The following is a 23,410-nucleotide window of genomic DNA, read 5'->3' as shown; positions in this document are numbered from 1 at the left end:
GACCTGTGCTGGCGGGGCGCAGGGAGCCCCTCAGCAGCCGGATGGAGGAGAAGCGGGGTGTGTGGGTGTGTGCGTGTGTGTGTGCATCGGTTTAACGCGCCACCGCTTCGGGCCCCAGCACTGCCCTAGACAGCGTTCCCAACGCGATCTGCGAGTCCTGCGCACCTGGAGGGCGCTCGGCGTCTACGCCCAGAGGGCGCTGCAGACTCACGCCCAAGACGACCAACTCCCGCCCCTTCCGCCCCTCTCCTGGGCAGCGGCTCGATACCCAGAGCCGGGGCGGAAGGGGGTGCGCCCCGGCCCCCGACATCGCCGGAGCAGCCCTGCTAAAACGCCGGCAACCACGGCAGGACGGCACAACGGCTCAGGAAGAAGAACGGGCTCTGCCCCTGGCCAGAGGGGGCGGGGCGGGACCGGGGGGCGGGGCGAGTGGCTCAGGGGGCGGGGTCCTGGGGGTGGGGACTGGGGCTGGCCCCGGGACCTGGCGGAGCTGGGGGTGGGGGGGCTAGTATTTGCAACGGCAAAGGGCCTGTGGGTTTATTATAAGGCGGAGCTCGGCTGCAGAGGTACGGGCTGGAGCCGAGCGGAGCAGAGAGGAATCCGGCGGTAGAGAGCGGACTCCAGCCGGCGGACCCCGCAGCCCTCGCCTAGGAAAGCAGCGCGCTGGGCAGGCGCCCGAGGGGACAGCGCGCCGTGCAACCGGCGGAGCCAGCCCGGAGCCCCGCGCAGTCCGCAGCCCCGACCCGCGCAGCCCGCCGCGCTCTCGCCGCCGGTCCGGGCAGCATGAGGCGCGCGGCGTTCTGGCTCTGGCTCTGCGCGCTGGCGCTGCGCCTGCAGCCGGCCCTCCCGGTGAGTGCGGCCCTGGCCCGGGCGGGAAGGAGGCGGGAAGCCGGGGCTCGCCGCCCGTAGATGCCGGCGGCCGCACGTGGAGGGGGAGGGGAGCGGGGACTTACCCTCTTCCCGCGCTAGCCTGGAGGACCCCGAGACGGTGACCCCCGAGTCCCGGGCTCCCTCCCCAATTCCCTCCGCCGTCGGTGGGCCCCGCGCCGGTTCCAGCGCTCGGGGCGGCGGGCTGGGGCGCCCTGCAGAGCGGAGCCTGCGCCGGGGCCCCGCGCTCAATTATGTAAAACGTCTCCACATGTGTCGGAGGCCGCCAGCCCGCAGCGGCGCTGGTGTCGCCCGCTCCCACCCCCCCTCGCCCCGGGCACCGAGGCGGCCGGGCCCCCGCCGGTAACGAGGGGGGATGCAGTGACCGCGGCCACAGCGCGCCTCCCGCAGACCCTAATTCAAACCAGAGCCGCGGGCTTGCGCCCCCAGCGCCGCCGAGGCAAGTTTGGGCACAGCGGAGCTGGCGAGGGGGCGGACGGCACGCGCGGTGGCCGAGGGAGCCGGGCCGGGGCTGCGCGGGGGACGCGGGCGGGCGGCCGTGGGGCCCTCGGGCTTTCGGTTATTGGCTGCCCGAGGTGAGCAGGGCCGAGCTGGCAGCGGGAGGTTCCGGGAAGTTGCCTCGGAACGCTAGAGACCCGGAGGAGCCCAACTTGTGGGCTGCTAAAGTTGGGCTGCCCCCGAGGGGCGCGCTCCTGTGCCGGGCACGGGCGAGGCGCGCGGGCGCCTTCCACGCGAGGGGGCCCGGGAATGGCTCTCCCCGCCCCCGACTCGGCTTTGTGCTGAAGCCGCGCGGAGGGAAGGCGGGTCCCTTGGCCCGCCCAGTAGAGCTGGGGGAAAGAGGGACAACTGTGGAGCTCGAGGCTGGGTGGGGAGGCCTTTGGGTAGGATGCAGCACCCACCTTTGGCGGGGGTCGGTCTCCTCTAAAGAGGGACGTGGCCGACAAAGAGCTGCGTGAGGGTCCCCAGAAAGTGGCCCTCCCGCCCCCGCCGCCGTCCGCTAGCCCGCCTTCCCCAATGGGGGCGCTTTGTTCTCGGCCCCTGTAACCCTTTCCTGGGAACCGCCCCGCCGCGCTGGCCCCTGACGTGGGCTGGGACCTGGGCCGCCGCCAGGTGTCAGCGCTGGCCGCCGGGTGCCCACGTCCACCTCCCCCAGCCCCCACCCCCGGTGCTGCAGTCCCGGGGGTGCTCCCGGCGGGCCGCCTTGGCCATCCCCTGGGATGCAGAAGGGAGGTGCGGAGCCAGGGGCTCTTCCCCTTCCGGAAGTGGCGGTCTCTCGCCACCACATCTGGACAGCTCGACTTCCCTAGTTCTGGCAAAGGGAGGCACGTGGGCAGGGAAAGAGTGCTGGCCAGAGGCGGGGGTGGGCACCCAGGTCCTCCACTAACGATGTGGCATCTGGACAAGTCTCTGAGCAGCGCTGACCCTCTGTCAGTGTTTCCTTCTATAATAATAGGAGCTACCAGTTATGGAGAGTTTTGGGGTCTTTTACGGGGTCTGGCGGAATGAGGTGAGGTATGTACTGTTGTTTCTGAGGCTAATGTGTAAAGTCCCCTCCCTGCTTCCCAGGCGACTTGTGCTTCCGAGCATTTTGAAGTCCAGGTCCCTGATGTCTCTTGATTTGAGAGAGAGCGCGAGCGCCAGCGCCACAGAAGGGATATGATTTCCCGGCTGGGTCTCCAGTGCACTCCTGGCTTTCAGGTCCAAGAAGCTGCTCCTGAGGCTGTGGTTTCTGCGGGACTTGGCTGCGCCTGGAATCCTAGTTACAGTGCTGCTCTGGAGAAGAGACGCAGCTTGGCGCACCTCCCTGACCCGCCTGGCATTACCTCTCTGCTCCACTCTCCCTGGGCCCAAGATGGGGCCCAGGAGGGGCTGCTGAGGTGGGGGACTCCACCTTTTTCCAGCCAGAATGGGGAGGGGTGGTGCTTCTTTGCCTGCCCTGGGTGAGGCAGGCATTCCTGTGAGCTCGGATCCCAGCGCTCCTCTTGTTAACACTAGGGAGGCAGATGGAGCTTAGGGGTCTCTGTGGATGTGTTTCCTGGAGGTTTCTGTGTGCTGGCTAGGGCAGATGCTGCAGTGTTATTTCTCGCCCAGAGAAATTATTTGCCCAGAGACATTATTTCTCATGTAGAAACTTTGACGCTTGGTGGGGACACAGGACCCAGGAGGCAGGAGAGTCTCAGGGGAAAGGGGCACTCCTTAGAGTTGCAGCAGGAGGGAAGGCGTCCTGCAGGAAGGTGTTTGAGCTGAACCTTAAAGCATTGCCTGAGCTTTGGGGTCAAACTCTGGTTTGGAGCTTAGGTGTTCTTTTTCCTTTCTCTTATTTTATAAAGCTTAGTTTGTTTTCTCTCTCCCAGTCCTGCCCTTTTACTCTTATGTGAATCCCCATGTTTAGTTAAGAGTGGGTACATAATGTGGCATAAAGCACCTTCCCAGAGCCCTCCGCTATCCCTTTCCTAAAAGAACTAAGGCAGTTGGCATTCGCTTAAAATGAGAGGTGTCCCCAGGCTGCAGAGATCTGGCCCTCTCCAAAGGTTACCTTTGGCCCCAGTGGGAAGCAGGTTAGAATTCTCCCTGGGGACCACTGAGGTAGGGAGTGACTCCAGGGCACCTGACTTTGAATGGGCAAGGGGATGCTGCTCGAAATTCTCCCAAGAGACTAGAATGGGTTTGTCTAAAAAGGTTTCTCTGTGTGTTTCCCTTGCTCTTTTGTTTCTGCCATGTAAGAAACATTGCTTGTTCTGGAATAGGTATTTGCTGTTTTTCTCTCTTTTTCTCTTCTCTTTCTGAAAGGCATAAAATCCCTTTTGCCTTAATTATGGGGGCTAGTAGAGACATTTCCCCACGGCCTGGCAGAGGGGTGGGGGAGGCACTAGCTGCCTATGCCTGGGCTCAGAGCCTTCTAGAGGTGATGTCACCCCTGGCTTCAGCTCCACAGGGAGGGTGGAGTTGGTTTAAGTCTCTACCTGTGGCTCACGATGGGTTCCAATAAAACCTCGTTAACGCAGATTGGTGGGGAGAGGGGTAAGAAGGGAGAGGGACTGAAAAGAATTAATGGAAAGCTTGACTTTTGCAATATTTTATAGAGGAATCTTTCCGTTGCAGCAGAATTTGGATTCCTGAAGTCCTTGGGAATGAGGTGTTCTTGGTATCCAGGGTTTTTCAGTGAGCTAAGAATCTGTATTACCCTCAAAAATATTCTTACTTTGTGTAGGACTCTCTGAATTATTTATTTTTCTTTATCAGCAACAACAAAATGCTACGCTTGATTTAGTCTCTTCTGGATGCCAGGATCCTCAGGGCATCGTCTCCTGGGTTTACTGTGTCCCGAAGAGTACTTTTCTCCTGTGACGGGTGCCCTCAGGTTGCTTGGCTTTGAATTTTGGTTTGCCCTTTTTCCTCTTCCATCCCGGTCTGATAGCAGCCAGAAGTGACATTTGTGTGCCTGCGTGTAGCAAGCAGCTTTTCTGTTCAGTTGTCATTTATTACTTGTCTCCACCAATACTAAGAAACAGATCAGATTGCTTAGAATTATTTGTAAAAAAGTTCTAGGCTCTGAGTAAGGCTCTCCCCTGTGAGTAATGTTTCACGATGTGTGATACATGGGTTTTGTGTCCTTCATGGACCGCAGCTGGGACCTCTGCAGTGTAATGGCTAAATGCCCAGAAATATGTTGCCCTTCCCCTTGGCCCCTCACCATCCCCTGTACCTAGAGAAAGGAATAATGTCTTGGGAGAAGCACCTGTGACCCCATTTTCCAAGTTCCTCAACCTGGTTTTACTTGTAAGTGACTTGGCAGTCACAGGGAGCCTGGACTGGCTAGGCTAACTTGCTATCCATCCTGAATAGCAAAGGCCCGTGTTCTTTAGCCTTGACTACTACTCTCACCTTTGGTCCTGTGTCCATCTCTTCACCATATGTTATATTTGTATTTTAATTCCTGTCTCTGGAGAATCTATACCCATACTGTTTGGCAGGCCAGAAACAGCTTTGGATTAAGTAGAGCTCTGGGACTGAGTCTCAACTCTGCCACTAATTTACTGCATAATCTGGGGTGAGTCACTTTCCTTCCAAATCTCGTCCTCATCTGTAAAGCGGACATCATCATACCTGTTCTCCCTGTCCTCATTCTGTCATTTGCGTATCCATTTCATAATGGATGTGCGAAAGTACTTTGTAATGAAAGTGCCCGAGGAAAGTTAGCTGTCAGTGTAATTAAGGTTACCTTTTATTGAGCGCCTACTTTGAGTGCTTGGTACTTTTCCTACATTCTTGTTTAATCTTTACCCCAAACCTTTACAATATATATCATCACTCCTGTTTTGTGGATAAGGACACTAAGGCCTGTGGAGGTGAGCCCCTCAAGGGGCAGAAGTGGCAGTACCAGGATTTGTGTATGTGTCTGTGTGTGCATACCCATGTGTGTGTGTGCATGGTGTGACTACATTGTAGGGCTGTCAAGTCTCCCCTGAGAAGCCCAGCATACGGGCACTGGCTGAACCCTGCAAGACCCTACTGGGTATTTGCTAGTCTATCCCAGAGGACCATGGGCTGGCTGGTCCAGGGATAGGCCCTGGACCTTGGTGTTATCAGCACCACACTCTAACCAATGGAGCTAACTGGCCAGCCCTGGTGAACATTGTGGATGGAGGGCTGGGTTAAGCTGGCCTGAGCTGGCCTGAACAGTACCTTTAGGCAAACCCTGAGCTTTGGGAACATCCTGGACTTGTGTTGGGTTCAACCGATGGCTGCTCAGGGACAGGCAGAGAGCTCCTAACAGGAAACCAAGGTCAGGAAACAGCAGGGCGACCCATGAGAGGAGGGTGGGGAATGTGTGTCCCTGGGGCTGGGGCCCTGTAAGCCCATATGTCTCTGGCTGGGTGGCAAGCATGGAGTCGCCAGTTTGGATGGCACCCTCAAGTGGGACCCCAGGCAGCACCAGCATATATCATCTTTCATCTTGGGACTAGGGAAACATTTGCTTAATTGGTAGATCCTTTTTTAAGCCTGGGAGGTGGGCGCCGTCTCACAAGGGGGTGGCCAGAACCCAGGACCCTGGGCTCTTGTGCCAAGTTCACTTCCGGTCCCCTCCGATGCCAGGTCCTGCTGGGGGAGCAGGCACATGAGGAATTGTTATTAAATGATTTCTAGTCATAGAACCCTGGTAGTTTTACAGAACGAACTGTTTCCTGATTGCCACCTTCTTTTCACCAACAGTTTTGGAGTCTTTGGGTTGAAAGTCCCCCTTGAAGCCCTGCCTAAGTATGTCTAGAGAGAAAGAATGGAATTAAGGGAATCTGTGGAAAGAGGCCTTTTGGTGCCAGGATCCTGTGCCCTGGAACAGAGTCTGCACTGTGTCATTTCCCTTTCAGCTGTTCCAGCAGAGGTTGGGTTTTGGGTGGGAGAGTGCATTCTGGAACCTTCCACTGCATGGGGCATGAGTGCTCTGACAGGCACCAAGGGGGGGCAGGCATGTGTATATATCCCTCACCACAAGGAGGTATATTTGGGGCACAGGCCATGGAGGTAAGGCAACGGAGGCAAGACCCTGAGCTTGGGGCCACTTCAGAAACTGCGTAGTTTCCAGTGCCAGGTGGACACAGGAAGCTCTTCCACAGCCCCCTGGAAGGGCTAGCTTTGTCTGTGCAATATTACTGCTTCTACCCGCCCTCAGGAAGCTCACGTTTGGGTGGAGAGATGGTACGAGAAAGTCCCCAGCATTCCCAGGCTCGAGACAGGCACACTGGCTCAGCTTTCCTGTGGTCAGTGCTGCGGGAGCCCAGAGAAGGGGCTGGGGGAGTGGGGGGCTGGGGAAGGGGTGGTCTGAGCTTCCTCTGGAAAGTGTCCTGGTGCCTGTCATGCCATGTGTGTTTAGGGAGCCAGGAGATCTGGCAGGGCCCGTAAGTGTAGAGGGCAAGGGAAATCTTGGGGCGTGGGACCATTGAGTCAGGAGAGGGGAGGGGGTGGTGGGCAGACCTGCTCCTCCACTCAGTCCTTTGCCCAGTGACCTTTCCTGTTGTCTTGTGAACTCAAAGACTTCCAGAAGTGTCCCCTCCCGCCCCTGGGCCATTTCCTCACTGGGAGCCCCTCAAGGGTCTCTACCTTCCCAGCGTTTATGGCAATGTGGGCTGCCTAATTATATGTAGAGGCTTCGCCTCCACTGGCCCTCAGTCCTGGGAAAAACTCTGCCCAATGACTCACCTGAGGGTTGCAGCCCCATGAGAAGCCGTGTGTGTGTGTGTGTGTGTGTGTGTGTGTGTGTGTGTGTGTGTGTGTGTGTGTGTGTGTGTGTGTGTGTGTGTGTGTGTGTGTGTGTGTGTACATGCAGGTGTGAGGCGGGTTGCAACTACAGCTGGGTTTTGGGTTTTGCCTGGGCAGTCCTGACTCGCTTTCCTCATTGGACTTTCCTGCTTGTTAGGCTGCAGTCCTAGGTTTTGGGAAACCTGGTCACCACCTGTCTGCACCTTCCTCCTCAGAAACCAGGGAGCTTGCTTGCTTTCTACCACCCTTACTGGTGGTCTTTTCCCTTTTTAACTGCAGCTCTGACACTCCCTGTGTCCCAGGCTTTAGAAGTCTGCAGAAGTTATTCCTACAGAGAAGGGCAGCCAGGACACCTGTCCTTTCTAGTCCCAGCTTAGCCCCTGACTCTTGTGTGGCTTGGTCAGGTCATTGCCCCTCTGGGCCTCAGTTTCTCCATCTGCTCAAGATGCTTTCTTCCTTTCTTCGGTTCTGAGAGCCATGTGGTGGCAGGTGGTTGAGGTGGCACTGAAGGACTTGTTGGGGGCTCACAGTCCTCTCCGATTTTTCCTTCTGTGACTTGAGAGGGAGAACTAGCTGCCGAGGGGTCATCTGCAGGATGGACCATGTGGAGGTGGACGTCAGGGCAGGCTGCTAGAGGGGTGGACTTGGAGCTCAGTGTGTGAGCCAGGGTGGACAGGGGCTCCTGGGCACCATCACGCTGGGGGTGGGGGCTGGGTGATGTTCTCTGCACACACACCCAGGCATCCTGGCACCTGCCTGAGGTCCGCTCATCAGTAGGAATGAAACCTGGGCCGGGCAGGTTGGGGCAGTGGGGAAGGTGGGTGTGATTATTGCTCCTGTCAACAGCTGAGTCATGGTGCCAGGCCCACGGTCCTCCGCTGAGACTCACCAAACCAGCCTTGGCCCACTGTGAGCCCACTGTGTGCTCAGCACCAGGTGGAGGAGTGCAGCGAGGCACAGACTAGGGCCTGGGGGCCTGGCTTCCAGCCCTGGCCCTGTCTCTTCACTGCTGAATGGCCTTGTATGTGGGCCTCTCTTGGCCTCAATGAGCCTGTCTGAAATGGGGGCAGGGGCTGAGCAGCAGAGGTGAGGTCATGCCTTTGGGTGTTTGTGACCTCTCGTGGCTGTCTCATGTGATGGGTAGGTGTCTGTGGTAGCTGCCTGTGCTCTACCTGCCCTGGGAGGGTTCTGCCTCAAGCTCTGGGGGTTCATGAGTCCTACCTGGATTGCCAGATCTAAAGCCCAAAGCTGAGCACCTGCTGTGTTCACAGCTCTGTGCAGTGGGGAGGGGTCCACGCTTGGTCCAGGGGATGCACGTGAGAGGTGGCCATTACTGGAATCAGACAGGAGATAGGCCAGAGGGTCAGTGACGATGGAGGACAGTCACGATTATGACTTCTCGTGTGTCCTCAGTCAGAGGGAGGGCCTTGTCCCAGAGTACCAAAACACAGCAGTTTAAAATCAGGAGCTTGGGCTGTAAGGCAGGACATCTTTTGAAACTCTAAACATGCAGGGCACCTTTCTGGCCATGGGAAGTGTTTAGGGTAGGGGTCTCCCTGATGGGGCAGCAGGAGCTGCAGACGTGCCAGTCCTGCTCTCGAGCTGTTCCTGGGCACCGCTGATCTCCCAAGGTGTTAAGAGAATTCTCCCACGACAATGATGTTACTTGAGTTCATTGTCTTTTCCACTGGGGACTACCTGGTGCTTTCTGCGGTTGTGCTGGCCCTTGTTGGGTATGTTCTATGTTCCTCTGCAGGTGAGGAGACAGGATTCTGGTGCCTGGTGGGGGTGGGTGGGTAGGGTGAGGATCACACATCCCTAGGGTGGGATGTGGCCAGGTGGGAGGGAACTTCTGGAGGACCAGGGTGCTCATGTCTGTCTGTGGCATCTAGCACGTGCTGGTTCCAGAAAGTCCCCGAAAGCCCTTTAGGACTTGAGCTCTGGCCTTACTGTCTCCATGCCACTGATATCCACAGTGGCTGCTGATGGTCCAGGGGCCTCACTTGGTTGGGGACTACTTGATTATGTCAGTCCCATGCAGGGCACAGTGTGGCACTGACCCTACTCTCCAGTAGCTTTTCAGCATCCCCATGCTACCCAGGAAACCATTCAGGGCCATGGAGGGCCTGTCTCCCCCGGAATGTTCTGGACGGATGAGGGGTCAGGTTTGGACTCGCAGGGCCCCAGGCTGTGGGGTGTTTCAGGAGCCTCTGAGACCGTTGTAGAGGCTGATGTCACTCCACCTTCTCCCAGAGAAAACCACCGGGTGTGGTGCCACTGTCGTGGTGACCATGTCTCTTACAGGATGGGGCGTGGGGGAGGATCCGGGCAGCAAGACCTCCAGGCTGGCCAGGGCTGTGTGAGATCCTCAGGCTCTGCCCCCCACCTCCCCTTCCCACCCCTACAGGTCCCTGGGGCCTGGGGATGACTACAGGTGGAGTTTTCCCTGGGGCCAGGCCTGGTTGTTGTCGAGTTCAGGAAACCAGCTCCTGAGGTGTCTGTGGGTAAATCTGAGGCAGTGACTGAGGCATGCTGGGCTCAAGGGATGGTGGGAGGAGCAGAGATCCCCCTACTCCTGCCCCTGGGAATCAGGACCATTTTTGTGGACCCCTGTCTAGGGGCTGGGTACACTAGTGGGGCCCTGGGCCACCTGTCTTCCCCATGTAAGGGCAGCTACCTGAACCTGAATGCCTGGAACTACCTGCCCTTGGGGTCCCAGTCTGGGATCCTGAAGCCTTGGGGCTGGGCAGGTGAGGTGGGACCCAGAACTAGCTGGCTAGTCTGCCTTGGTTAATTCCAGCTCCAGCTGGAGCAGAGAGAGGTGTTTTGGAGACTGGAAAGAGCACAGGATGTGGGGTCTGGCACACCTGGATCACATCTGGCCTCTGTCACTTCCTCCCTGTGTAGTCTGGGCCCTGATTCTTCTCCTGCCTCTAAGCCTCTGTTTCCACATCTGTAAAATGGCATTTCTCATATCCTGCCTCAGAGGACTTTTGAAAAGATTCAATGAAGTAACTAACATATGTGATGTGATTGGGGGCTGGTTGGAGCACTGAGGCTGACCTGCTGAGGGGAGGCCCCTGGGGAGGGTCCCTGGTGTCCAGGACTGACCCAGCTGTGCAGGTAGTCACCCTGTGTGTGTGTCAGTGGCTGGCTGATCTCACCCCGGTGGTGCTGACGTGACAGGGCCTGCAAACACGGCTTTTGCCCCTTCTCAGAAACCTGAGCCTTCCCTGGCAGACCAGACTTTGCTCCCCTCTGCCTGAGCCGCTGCCAGGGGCCGGCTCCTGACTGGAGGAGGTGTGGGCTGCGCTGGCAGGCATGGGAGGAGACCGGGTGAGCCTGGAGGCTGGGGCACGAGCAGGGCCCCTGATTGTGGGGCACAGCAGCCTGTGCCCGGAACTCCAGACCGAAGGTTGCCGTGGAGAAGGAGCTGGGTTTTCTTTGGCGCCACCAAAGTTGGGCCATGCTTCAGGGTAGGGGGAGGGCCCCTCCCCTGTGCACCTCCAGTGGAAGTGCTGGCTGCTGTCTTCCTGAGGGTGGGCGCGCCCTGCGGGCTGTGCTGCCGGAGCAAGCCTGCCTGGCCTCGCTCTACTGAGGTGGCTATGTGCCCTTGGACAAATGGCATATCCCCCTTGTCTCAGTTTCCTTGTCTGTAAGATAGGCGTGGCACTAGAATCTAAAATTGCTGTGAAGATTAAATTAATTAATTCAGAGAAAGTGCTTAGACTAGTACCTGGCACATGGTACTCGGTAAATATTAGCTGCGATGACTTTCCTCCAAGGTCTAAGTCAGTTGTTGTAAGGTGTTACGGCTTCTTCCCTTTCCTGGGGTCACTCTGAGCTGTGGCCACAGTCTCCCTTTCAGCCACCTCAGCACCTGCTGTGTGCAGCTGTGGCGAGGGCTGAGGCTGTGCCGATCTGCCTGCCTATTGGCAGGAGGGCAAGCACACAGTGAAAGAGCCTGGCTGCTTTGCTCCCATTTGTGCTGGGCTCCACCAGTAATCTAGGGAGCGACTCAGACATGCTCTTCATGGAAGATTCTGTCTTCCAGCACCCAGGCCAGACGGTACCAGTCCCACCCTGCTGGGTGACCCCTTTGAGGATCCTCTGCCCTCCCTGTACCTCTTTCCAGTAGCTTCCCAGTGGCCTCAGTGTCTACTCAGTCTGAGTTGAAGCTTATCTGAGAGGCAGGTTTCCAGGCTAGCCCATTGTTCTTCTGTACGTGGGAGGAGAAGCCACGTACATTTGTGGCAAAGGGGTAGCAAAAGGAATTGAGTCTTTCCTGGCTATGGCATTGCTGGCATCTACATTCTGACAAAGGTTAAAAACTATGCTCTTGGAATCTTCCAGCCACCCTTTTGTAATCCTTTCCCATGTTCCATAGCTCCTACCCACCCCCAGTGCTCCAGTTCCAGAATTAGCCCCTGACCCAGGTGGAACAGACTTATGCTATGCTGTGAGTGACTAGCACCCCTTAGCCTTCCCAGAGGCATTGTCATTTTCAAGGGGATATTGTGCAACTGTAGGGAAACTGATAGGAGAGATTTGGTGATACAGTTGGAGCAAGTTTCCCTCTCCCCCATGCACACACAGCTGGAACCCCAGCTGGCTGCAGGTGTGTCAGAAGCTGCAGTTTCTGCCTCTGTGAAACTCGAAGCCACTTATAGCCAGTGCAGGGGGAGGATGTCACTAAAAGTCTAAATGCCAGAGGTGTCAGGTCCTCAAACTCGGTGAAGTTTGAACTAATTGGCCAAATAGCAGTTCTGGAGGACCTCATGGGGGGCTATGGGGCTGGACTTTCAGCAGGGGCTGATTGAGGGAATTGGCACTGAGCTTCTGGTCTCAGGTGGCTCATTAGGATAGCCAGGGCTGGGGGAGGGACAGTGCTCTGAAGGCCTGGGCTGCTTGCTCTGTCCCAGGGGGTGCCTACTCTGTCCTGGAGGCTGCCAATTGCCATCCCAAATCACCTTGGTTTGAGACATGTCCGGCATCCTGCCTGGGCTATGATTCCCCTTGGGATGCTTGAGAATGCTGATGACGAGTCAGTGTGATCAGGTGTCCCTGCCCTCCTTGTCTGTCTTGGGTCTCCCGCTGCTGAGTACCACATTCATGGTGTACCACCGCTCAGTTGGGCAGCCTGCATGGCCACTGCCTCTGGCTGCCCCTTGAAGGTGAGCTTGGACTCCCCAGCCAGAGAGCTGAGTAGGAGCCACAGCCTGGGGCCTAGGGTGACTCTTGTCACCATTTTGGCCAAACTCCGTTGTACAGATAAGCAACCTGAGGCCAGATTTCTTACAGGGTCACCCAGTAAGTTAGGAACAGAGCCTAGATGGTGACCAGGTTTTCCCTGTACTGGGTCTGATCATTTTTCCTCAGCCACCCCCTGGTGGTCAGTGCTGTGGGTCCCTGAGGAGGAGTGTTTTGTGAGTCCTGGGGGATAGACGCCCAGGCTGGGCTGGGCCTGGGCTGGGCAGCCTTGCTCAATGCCCAAGTGAGATCTTGCCCTGCCTGGCCAGGCCCGGGTTGTGCAGGTGGGGAAAAGCAGAGGAACTGGTCTTCCAGCTCCAGGGGCTCTGCACCCAGCCCTCAGCCAAGCCTGTTCTAAGACGAGTCCTGGCATGTGGGCCTCCCCAACAGGCACCAGCTCTGTGGATGGATGGCATGGGGGTACTGGTGGCAACACTGAGCTGGCTGGGGCATCGGGGCTGGCACTAGGCTGCCAGGATCCCCTTCCCTCAACAAATAACACTGGCTCCTTGGGGTACTTCGACAACCTGCGCTGGGAGGCTCCACTGTGACCTTGACCTCACATTACACCAAATGGAAAGGGGTCTTTAAAGCCAAGCATGGATACCGTCTCTGGACCCTGGAATCCCCCGGGGCAGTGAGGTGTCTGTCTCTGAGTGGCAGGGTGGGGACTGCTGAGTTGGAGTTGTGTGTGTGTATGCGAGGTGGGGGGGGGGGTTGTACCCAGTGCGTCCCATGAAAGGTGCTCCTCCCAGTGGAGATGCTGCCAGGTGGGGGCCTTGTTAGTGCTCTCAGGGATGTGCGTTCTTCCCCCGCCGCCCTTTCCCCAGCCCGTTCTGGGCTGTGCCCATCACTCCCTGCCCGTCATACTCATTGCCCTCGGCAGGTCCCAGCTTGCCTGTTCTCGGTGGAGAGACAGTGAACTGATAAATCACTGTGCCTGGCCGGAAATGCTGATGCTGCCTCGAGGCATGGTGGGGCCCCTCCCTCGTGGGTATGGCTTTGGTGGGGGAGATTTCAGGGTCTTGAGGCCCAAGTGGGGGGGGTGGAGGGAGCTGTGGTATCAGCATGCCTCCTTGGCGGGCTGTGGTTAGAAAACATGTCCTGGGAGAAGAGTAATGTGTCCTGGGGCAGGTGGGTGTTGCAGATCCCCTGGACCCTGAGCAGTGGCCCTGCCCCTCCTGCCTACCCCCAGCAGGGTCGGGCACCACCCATACCACCGAGCCAAGCTGGTCAGAACCATTAGGGAGTTTAGGATTATCCAGCCAGGCCCCTTCCGTTGTCCAGGTGGGGAGTGGGTACAGAGAGTGGCAGGTCACTCAGCACATGAATGGTAGAGCTGGAGCTGACCCTTTCCCCTTGCTCTGGGTCTGAGATACTTTGGGTATGACCTGCCTGGTCAGTGCTTAGGCCATTCCAGCCAGGGTTAGAGTAAAGGGTATGAATGATGCCCCACATGGAGAAGAGAAAGCAGTCACACAGTCCACTGGCTGCAGGGCACCAGGACGTTTGGGGGGCCGTGGGAGTGGGTGTTTTGCAACAGGTGTTCTCTCCCCTACCGCCTGTCCCCCCAGTGGTATCCCTGGAAGACCACACCCTTGTGGTCCACCAAGGGCCTCTTAGGTCCAGCGGCTCTCTCTTGCTGGGTTCAGCCAGGTTGCTGCACCCAGCCAGCTAATGGGAGGTGCCGGGCAGGGCAGACAGCTGCCTGGAACACTGAGGGGTTCCCTGCTGACCCCAGCAGGGAGGAGTCTCAGCCCAGCTTCAGCACAGATGGTTCTTGCTTTTCCTTGTGACCTGTGCTTGTATTTTTGGAATCAAGGGGGCTGGTGCCTCTGGAAGTTCAGGGGTTCCCGCAGCCCCTGGGTGAGGGTGACTAGGCCGGCACCACAGTGTACTGTCTGTGAAGAGAGGATTTGTTGGGAGTGTAGAGAGAATATTCCAGAGCCTTCCTGGGGCATTTTGCCCCTAGAGCTTGCTTGTTTACAGGGCTTTGTTGCTATTTGGTGCCTCGTCTTAGAACATTGAACTCCGTCAAAAAGCCCAAATGGAGGTCTTGTCACTTCTCTGGATGAGGCCTTTTCCTCTCTAGACTATTGTCAAAGTGTAGCCTGTGGGCCACCTGCAGGACCCGGAGCTTGTTAAACCATCAGAGTCAGCCTCTGGGATGTGTGACAGTCTCCTGGTGATTCCTAGGATTCCTCAAGTCTGAGAGCCCCTGGCCTGGACACAGGTGATGGATGGTTTGGATGCCACCCTTGGCCAGTGTGGATTCTGCAGCCCGGAAACCTCAGCTCCCAAGAGCTGTGAAGTCTTGACAGGGGGTGGGAGTGGGTCAGCGTGTTTCCCCTCGATCTATAGATCTGACCAAGAAACTGAGGGGGATAAAATAGATTTATAAAAATCCATGACTCCTTTTGAAGCCTCCTGAGGATGTTTGTGGTTGCTTGGAGACTTTATGGGTTGGGAGTGACGAGGGTTTATTCTGGCATGACTGTGAGGCTCTCCTGCCTTTTGACTCTGAAGCCTGGGCTTCTGGAACAAGTCTGGGACCCTCCTGTCCACCAGCCCCCCACCAAGTGCCAAGGCCCAGTATCTAGGCTGCTTGGGACAGGCCATCACCCAGCTCCTTTGATAAGAGGCGGCTCTTTATCCCTGCTGTTGTGACTAATGGGGCTTGTTGACTCAGTGACTTGCCTCCCACCCACAGAAGCCAGGGATTTTTGAAGCCGAGCACCTGTTTAATATCACAATTCCGTGACCTCCTTACATGCTATTGTACGTCAGTGTGCATTGGCTAAAGAGCAGTGTGACCCTGTGATGTCAGTAATGTTCTTTAAGGGATTTGTTTGGTCTGTCACTCAAGTTAGGCAGGGGGTGACGCATGTTAATGATTCAGGGTGCATGTTGGAAACTACAGGTCTTAAGTCCTGGTGGCTGCAGGTTGATGGGGTGGGGTTGGGGGCAGACGGGCAACCTCTCTGGGTACAGCTGGGCCCACTATTCCCACTTGAACCTCTCTGAGATGCCCTCTTGGTGTCCTCGCTGTGGCGCAGCCAAGGAACTCTTATGCACAGGGTGTCTTGGAGAGGTGCTACCGCACAACCACCCCTCAACCCCAGGGCCAGCCAGGGCAAGGGCTTTGCTGGGACGTTGCCAAGGAGGATGGCCCTCCTCACAGCCAGTGCGGGGGTGAGAGCTTGAAGGAGCTGGCTTCAGGCTGCCTTCTTGAAGCTTCTCTGCCAGCCCTCCGCCCACAGACTCCGGATGTGCACTTGAGGTTGGCTGGCAGCCGGTGATGAAGACTCTCAGCCCTGACCTGTTCTGGTCTGTGCAGTTCCCCCTCCACCTCTGAAGTGTGGCCTGGCACCTTGGGCCCTTCAGCTGCTGGAGCAGGGCTCAGGGAGAGCCTTAGGCAAGTTTCTCTTAAAACAGCTGGGTTCAGCTGAGCCTGGTAGCCCTTCAGGGCTGGCAGAGGGAGAGAGGGATGGCATGGCAGGTGAAGACAGCAAGAGCCTTGGGCAGGTCCCTCACCCTTTGTTCCTTATCTGTCAGAGATGCTAATCTCTGCCCTGCCTGCCTTGTCTGCAGGTGAGTGTAGGAATCAAAGGGTAATGGGTGGAAAGTGTTTCTAGCCCTAGACAGGGCCTCATTCCTTCACACCCTCTTTCCTGCTGGGCCAGAGCTCTGACCCCAGGACTCTCCAGGGCCCTTCCCACACAGGCCCATGGTGTGGCCAGGAGACCAGCGTGGCTGAGACACAGATGGGCTGATGCCCCTGTCTTACTCCCTGTTCCAAAGACTCATGCGTCTGCCCCACCACCCACCAACCCCCAGGCGAGCCATACCTTCTGGCTTTGAGCTTCCAGGTCTGCGCTTCCAGGTCTGCGCTGTGGGTGGGGAAGGAGCAAATCGGTCCTTAAAACTTTGCTCAAACAGAAAGCGTGGAAGTCCAGACCTTACCATGTGTGGGTTTTTGATTTGTTACATAAACAGCTGATTTTCCTGGGCCTTTCTGAGGTTAGAGGTGTGGGCTGGCCTGCCTTCCACCTCCCCAGGTAGCATGAGTTGGGCTCCAAGCTGAGCCCCCCTGCCCCTGAGCAGTGGCCAAGCAGTCTCGGGAGGATGTAGTCAGAGTTGATGCTGAGGACATCCTCACATGAGGCCATGGTGGCAGTTTGCTGCAGACTGTTAGCACAGCAGGCCTGCTTAATGAAACTGGAAGTCTCACCGGAAACTCCAGAGTCAGCTGGCACCTTGGTAGTCAGGGTTTGAACTCAGCTGTTTCTGCTAATTTCTTCCCCAGGGGGCTGAAGTCTTGAATTTGTCTCATCTGAGGTCACAGAAAGGCCAAGTGGGAAGTCACTATAGCCCATCCCAGTAGAGGAGACCCTAGGCCTGGAGAGGGGAGAGGCTAGGCGAGGCAGCTGGTTTCAGTGGAGAAAACGTTTGCTTTAAGAGCTTATTGTGTAAACAAGATCATGGAGGGATAAGCTTGGAACAAATTGTTTTTAGGGACTGTGCAGACCCCAAATCTTATCTAGTCATGGGAGAAGCCCTGCTCTTGGGAAACTATTACGCTGCTGACCCTTCTCCACATCAGTGGGAGGCTAGCCTCCCTGGCATTCGCCTGGGTCTCACTGGGTGGTGCCTCCAAGGTTGTACGTGGGCCCCAGAGTGTGTGTCTTCTCTACAGGCCTCAGTTACCTCCTCTGTTGAATAGGGCCTGGACCCGATGACTGTGGTTTCTGCTGGAAGATTCGATGCTCTTTACAGTGCACCTGAGGCTCATCTGGTCAGAGCCCTGATCCCTTGCCCCATCTTGAGCTTTCTCTCCAAGGGAGGGGAGTCTGCATCAGGAGAGGGTGTGGCAGAGGCCTGGGGTGGGGGTGAAGCCATGATCTTGGGGAGTGTGGGTACGGTTGCCACTCAGTGCCTGCCTCGTGGGCAGTATTCTTTGTCGCTGAAGGGGACAGGCTTGGGGGAGGCCAGGAGCAGCTTTACAGCTCTGTGGAGGCGGCAGAGGTATTTGAAGACCACCTGGGGGTGCTATAGATGGGCTGTGGCCTGGTGTGGGGATGGGGGGCATGGGCTGTGACTGTGTGTTGCAGATGAGCCATGAAAGGCCCTTCAAAGGTCAGAAGGAAGTTCAGGGTTATTTCTAGCCTTGCGGTTTCTACATGTGTCTGATGAGTCTCTCTGACCTGGGCCTCTGGATGTGCAGCCTCCACCTGGTCCACTTCTGCCCCAAAGCTGCCTCAGGAGGCCAAAGGTCTTGTCTGTCCCTCCCCACTCTGTTCCAGTCAAGAGTGAGGCCGGTGGGCCTGTGGCAGGACCCGGCCTGGCTTCTTGGGCTGAGGAGCCCTGTTCCCCGGAGCCCAGCCTCAGGTGGGCCCTCTGACAAGTCTGTGCAGAAGCTCCTGGTGAACTGGCTCCCAATCCTGCCGCCCTTCTCATGAAACACTTTACACCTCCATCTCACTGTTTTTCCACCCAGGCTTGCAGGCACATTGCCCCAGAACCCCTCTTCCCCATACTGACCAACTCTCGCCCCCTAGTGTGAGCCACTCTGGGGCACCCACTGTTTGTGGAGCACTTACTATGTGCCGGGCTCTGTTAGGTTCTTTCCTTGCATAACCTCATTGAGTTTTTGCAACACTCCTAGAATGTAGATGTTACTATTGTCCCCATTTTACAGATGGGGAGACTGAGGCCTTAAGAGGTACAATGACATCCCCAGAACAACTCAACTAGTAAGTGGCAGAGGCTGGGGTTCTCTAAAGCCCGTGCGCTGAACTATGCTGTTCTGCTTCTTTATCCATTCTTTGTTCTGGTCCCTGGCATTGGGGGTCCTTGCCAGATGGACTGTGTAATGAGCAGGATCATTTGGGTCAAAGTCTCATGGTTGAACAGGACTCTTGTAGCTTCCCTTCCTGCCACCCGGCTGCTGGGTCCTCCCTTCCCCACCCGCGGTCCTGGAGCCAGTGCTGGGGGCAGAGGTGGTCCTGATTTTCTGCCCCAGCCTCAGGGTTTCTATACAGGCCTGCTCAGCTGTGTGTGATACACTCCGCCTCCCCTGGCTGCAGTCCCCAGTCCTGCTGCTCAGCTCCTGCCTCAGGAACTAGGTATAAGTTTGCACTCTGGCACCTGCAACTTCTCGGAGCTGGGCCAGGTGAGCAGCATTCCTGAGGCTGCTGTTTGTAGACGGGGCCCACACAGGCCCACAGCCTGTTCCCGGTGCCCACTTAATGCAGGGCCCCTTCAAGATTAGCCTCATCTGTCCCCAGCCTGATGGGTGCCCTGCCCTTCCTTGTTCAAGTAGGCCAATACTCTGAGCCAAGAGCCTGGACCCAGTCCTTACTGTACATGAGAAAACGGGTCCCGTGTGGGCAGACCTGCCTCGACACAGCTCACCCCTGTGCCTGTGTGTGTCCTTCCCCCAAGTGGCACTTCGTGGCCACATCCTGGTGTTCAGCCTACCTGGAGACTGCCTGTCTGAGATTGTTCCTGGGGGCTCTTGAAAGACCCTCAGTGGGCAGGGTCAGCAGTCCTGGACCCCAAAGCTCCCTGGCTGGTGGTCCCCAGACCTGATTCTCACCACAGGTTGGGCTGATGGGGTCCTCTGGGGACCACAGCCTGTGCTCTCGGTAACGTTGTTGGGGGATGGGGTCCTCTGGGGACCTCTGCGGACCTCTGCCTGCCCTTCTGAGAGGCCAGGGGCTCCCACACCAGACTGAGCTGCTCAGGCATGTGTTCCTACACCCTCGCACCCAGCACTGGGCTGTGTTGTAGCACCAGGCGGGGGAACGGGAAGGGCATTAAAGGGCTGCCCAGAGCCGAGGGTCCTGGAGCCACACGAGGGGGCTTCCTCCTGGTGTGCCTGTGCTGTGCAGGGTGGGGAGAGCACACTCAGCTGTCTAGGGCGGGGACCCAGGAACAGCAGGGCCCTAGCCATGCCTCCATTTACACCCTTTTCTGATTCTTTCCCAGCAAATTGTGGCCACAAATGTGCCCCCTGAAGATCAGGACGGCTCTGGGGATGACTCTGACAACTTCTCTGGCTCAGGCGCAGGTGAGGCTTATGTGTGTGGTGGGGGGGCATGAGACGACGACAGGCTGTGACTGGGGCAGTGGTCAGTCAGGCTCCTGTGTTTACTGCGCATTTACTGAGTGCACCTCCACCCTCTCCTCTCCACCTGCCCCATCCCTGCCCAGCGGTTTGAAGGGTGAAGCTGAGGGAAAGAACTGGGGTGTATGCTGCAAGGAGCTGCCTGGGTGAGGAGAAAACATGCACAGAGGTGAAGGGTAGGCCGTGGGTTCCAGGAGGCCCTGGGGACTGTCTGCTGCACACAGACTCATTCTCCTCTTTACTCACTGGGCAACCTTTGGAACCAAACTTTGGAAGGTTATTTGACTCCTCTGAGCCTCTGTTTGCTCATCTGTAAAATGGGAATGATACCTTGACCTGACCAGGTTGTTGGAGCTGTAAGGCAGCACAGAGCCTGCTTGGGTGTAGATCTTCAACATTGTTTCCTCCCCTGAGGTGGAGGTGGTTCTTGAGTTGGACCTCAGGAGAGCAGCAAGGGCTAAGGGAGGGCCGAGGCCATCTGTGGGGAAGTGGCCTAGGCAGAAGCCTGAGAGCTGCGTGCTGGGATCCAGACGTCTGTTCTTAGGAGCAAGGGCCTTCCTGGGGAGAGGGCAAGTGGGGTAGGGAGGGGCTGGAGAGGTATGTGCACTGGAGATAAGGCAGTCGTGCCCCTGAGGATGCCCACCCCCACCCTTGTGGTCACAGAAAAGCTCCTTCTCAGATGCCGTGGCGTCTTTCTCATGGTTCCAGGCACCAGGCTGCCCCAGGCACTTGCAAGCAGGAAAGGACAGCCTTTCCAAGTTCAGCCTCAACTAGTTCCACCCCAGGGGCATGGCTGCTCTCAGGAGGTAGGGTTGCTATCCTTGCTGGCCTGGCATTCAGAGCCCCAGGTCCTTGCCCAAGCGCCTGGCCTTCTACACAGCCTGAGTCTAGCTGGTCTTAGTGCTCTGGGGCCTCTCCCACCCTGACATACTCTACTTCTGGCCCTGCAGGTGCTTTGCCTGAGATCACCTTGTCACAGCAGACCACCTCCACCTGGAAGGACCTGTGGCTCCTGACAACCACGCCCATGGCCCCAGAGCCCACCGGCAGGGATGCCATAGCCACCTCTGCCCCCATCCTGCCAGCTGGAGAGGGGCTTGAGAAAGAAGAGGCAGCAGTCCTGGCAGAAGTGGAGCCGGGCTTCACCGCCGGGGAGAAGGAGACCACCCCCCAACCCAGGGAGACCACACAGCTCCCAACCACTCCACGGGCCTCCGCAGCCAAAACCACCACAGCCCAGGTGCCCACCACCTCCCATCTCCACAGGGATCTACAGCCTGGCCACCATGAGACCTCAGCTCCTGCGAGACCTGGCCAGCCTGACCCTCACACTCCCAGCATAGAGGCCAGAGGTCCTACTGCCACCGAGAGGGCTGCTGAGGATGGAGCCTCTAATCAGCTACCGGTAGAAGAGGGTTCTGGGGAGCAGGTGAGCTGTCTCTGCATTTCCTGGAACATTGGGTAGCCAGTGTGTAGGGTGGCCTTTAGTGCCTGGCACCTGGCAAGCCCGGCATCCTGTGCCCTTTGGGCACGTCGTATTCCCCACCATGAAGACAGGGTCACAGGGTCCCACCTTCCTTCCTCAGGGCCTCACCCAGAGCAGGACAGACTAACTATGAGATCAGAGCAAAAGTGTCCTTAAAGGTCACTGAAGAGAGGGTTCTGCAGAGGGTGAGACCCCTGCTGCAAGGAAAAAAGTTCTACCAAGTCTTATTTTTTAATCTTATGGCACTAAAATAAGCCTATTTATTTTTATACAAAAATGTGTGTTTTGTATCACTTGATGTGAAATCCGTGCCATGGTCCAGCCAGGGTCCAGTGTGATATGGTAAGAGTCATTGGCTTTGGGATCTTTGGGTTTTGGGTGTGTCTGAGCAGATGGCAGTGGAGATCAGAGAGGCAGGAGCTGCTTCTGGCTTTGGGAACGGAGCTGGATGCTACTTCAAGATCAGATCTGGTCTGATCTGTCCCTGTCCTCCTATAGGACTTCACCTTCGAAATATCTGGGGAGAACACGGTTGTGGGGGCTGCAGAGTCTGACCATCGGAATCAGCTCCCTGTGGATCAAGGGGCCACAGGTGCCTCACAGGGCCTCCTGGACAGAAAGGAAGTGCTGGGAGGTGAGTTTTCTCTCAGGTGGATGGGAGGAGGGCAAACTGTTGCTCTGGGGTGGGGCTGACCACAGCCCAGGCCACCCCTTGGGCTGCCTGGGGGAGGGACTGCAGTGGGACCCGAGTAGCAGCTGAGCTGAGCTGGCCCCTGTCCACCCACCCTAGGGGTCATTGCTGGAGGCCTGGTGGGGCTCATCTTTGCCGTGTGCCTGGTGGGTTTCATGCTGTACCGGATGAAAAAGAAGGACGAGGGTAGCTATTCCTTGGAGGAGCCGAAACAAGCCAACGGTGGGGCCTACCAGAAGCCCACCAAGCAGGAGGAGTTCTACGCCTGACGCGGCAGCCATTCTCCCCTCCCCCACCACTCACCAGGCCCCCACTTGCCTCTTCCGTGAAGAACTGCAGGTGGCCTCCTTGCCACCAGGCCACCTCTCCAGCACCCCGGAGCCCTGGAGCGTGCTGGGGACCTCCATTCTGCTTCTCTGACTTCTGCATAGAGATTTGGGGCACAAAGGGTTTCTCGCATATGACCTTTCCACCACAGGCAGCACCTGGCGTCTGACCATCCTGACTCAGTTTCTCCAAACTGGAGCAGCCCCTCCCCAGGCCCAGCTCTGGAGAGAAAGGGGACCCCACTGCTTTGGACCTGGATGGCCACTGTGGCTGGAAGATCCTGTGGGTGGGGGCTTCGGGTTGATACATCTATCATCTATAGCACTTACTGGTAGACACCAGCAGTCTTGGGGGCATTGGCCACTGAGTGGGGAGGAGTTCAGGGCTCCACCAGAATTCACTTTGTTTTATGGGGAGTCTGACTTAGATATCAACTTGTTTTTGCACACGTTTCCTCTAGTTTCTTTGTTCAGTAGCCCCAGTAGACTTTGTTACTTCGAGGTAAGTTAAGTAAGTTGATTTGGTATCCCCCCATCTTGCTTCCCTAATCTACAGTCAGGAGACAGTGTCAGGGTTAAGAAGGCTTTTTTTTTTTTTTTTTTTAAACTAGGAGAGCCAAATCTGGAAGCCAGAATGTAGGCTTAGTTTGTGTGTTGTCTCTGAGTTTGTTGCTCATGTGTGCAACAGGGTATGGACTATCTGCTTTGTGGCCCCATTTTTGGTGGCCCGTTAGTGGGCTGGCCAGTCCAGGCTGCCACGGGGTGGCCACTTCTTTTGCTCAGTCATGCCAGTGTCCTTGAACTCAGGGCCACGGACATGGCCTGGGCTGCTGTGACATTGGAAAAGCCCATATGAGAATCAAATCTCGCGGCGCAGGCTGGGATGTTGGAAGGAGGACTGTGGGCTGGCTGGAAGGGTGGCAGGAGGCCCGGAGACTCTCCTGCAGACTGTGCCCTTCCTGCCTTGGCTCCTTCTCTGGAGGATGACGATCTCTCCTGGAAGTTGACAAGAGGCGCCGGGCACAACTGGCCCAGAGCTCTTCCATCCAGGGCCAGGTTCACCTGAAGCTCCTGCAGCCCCACCCTGGTCTGGCATCAGGAATGTTTTCCAAAGAGTGATAGTCTTTTGCTTTTGGCAAAACTCTACTTAATCCAATGGGTTTTTCCCTGTACAGTAGATTTTCCAAATGTAATAAACTTTAATATAAAGTAGTCATGTGAACTCACTGCCTCTGCTTTTCTCTGAGCTGCTCGGGTGGAGGTGGCCCACCTTTTCTCTACCTCCATCCTTCCCGTGGGGAGAGATTCTGGGTCCAGAGTCTCTCTGGTTTATTTGTTTTTAAATTTTGGCTCAAAGTCTTCTGGAGGTTGCTAGGTTCGGC

General features: G+C 56.9%; 1 protein-coding gene across 1 annotated transcript; it reads left to right on the top strand.

Moving 5' to 3' along the window:
* Window positions 1-535: 535 nt before the first annotated feature.
* Window positions 536-23,191, top strand: SDC1 (syndecan 1). Its single transcript, XM_063078600.1, has 5 exons — window positions 536-849; window positions 19,387-19,468; window positions 20,476-20,954; window positions 21,510-21,645; window positions 21,802-23,191. Exons 1-5 carry the CDS (start codon window positions 784-786, stop codon window positions 21,969-21,971), a joined length of 933 nt encoding a protein of 310 aa, XP_062934670.1. The 5' UTR covers window positions 536-783; the 3' UTR covers window positions 21,972-23,191.
* Window positions 23,192-23,410: the final 219 nt, after the last annotated feature.

The sequence above is a fragment of the Cynocephalus volans genome, chromosome 14, assembly GCF_027409185.1.
Source record: "Cynocephalus volans isolate mCynVol1 chromosome 14, mCynVol1.pri, whole genome shotgun sequence".
Taxonomy (NCBI): domain Eukaryota; kingdom Metazoa; phylum Chordata; class Mammalia; order Dermoptera; family Cynocephalidae; genus Cynocephalus; species Cynocephalus volans.
The sequence above is the reverse complement of the archived record's forward strand: the minus strand, read 5'-3'. Positions and strand labels throughout refer to the sequence as shown.

Excerpts from the sequence above, each read along its gene's own strand:
- SDC1 (XM_063078600.1), top strand. The coding sequence starts at position 784 with ATGAGGCGCGCGGCGTTCTGGCTCTGGCTCTGCGCGCTGGCGCTGCGC. Across the intron at positions 850-19,386 it reads GCCTGCAGCCGGCCCTCCCG|CAAATTGTGGCCACAAATGT; the intron begins GTGAGTGCGGCC and ends ATTCTTTCCCAG. Across the intron at positions 21,646-21,801 it reads CAGAAAGGAAGTGCTGGGAG|GGGTCATTGCTGGAGGCCTG; the intron begins GTGAGTTTTCTC and ends CACCCACCCTAG.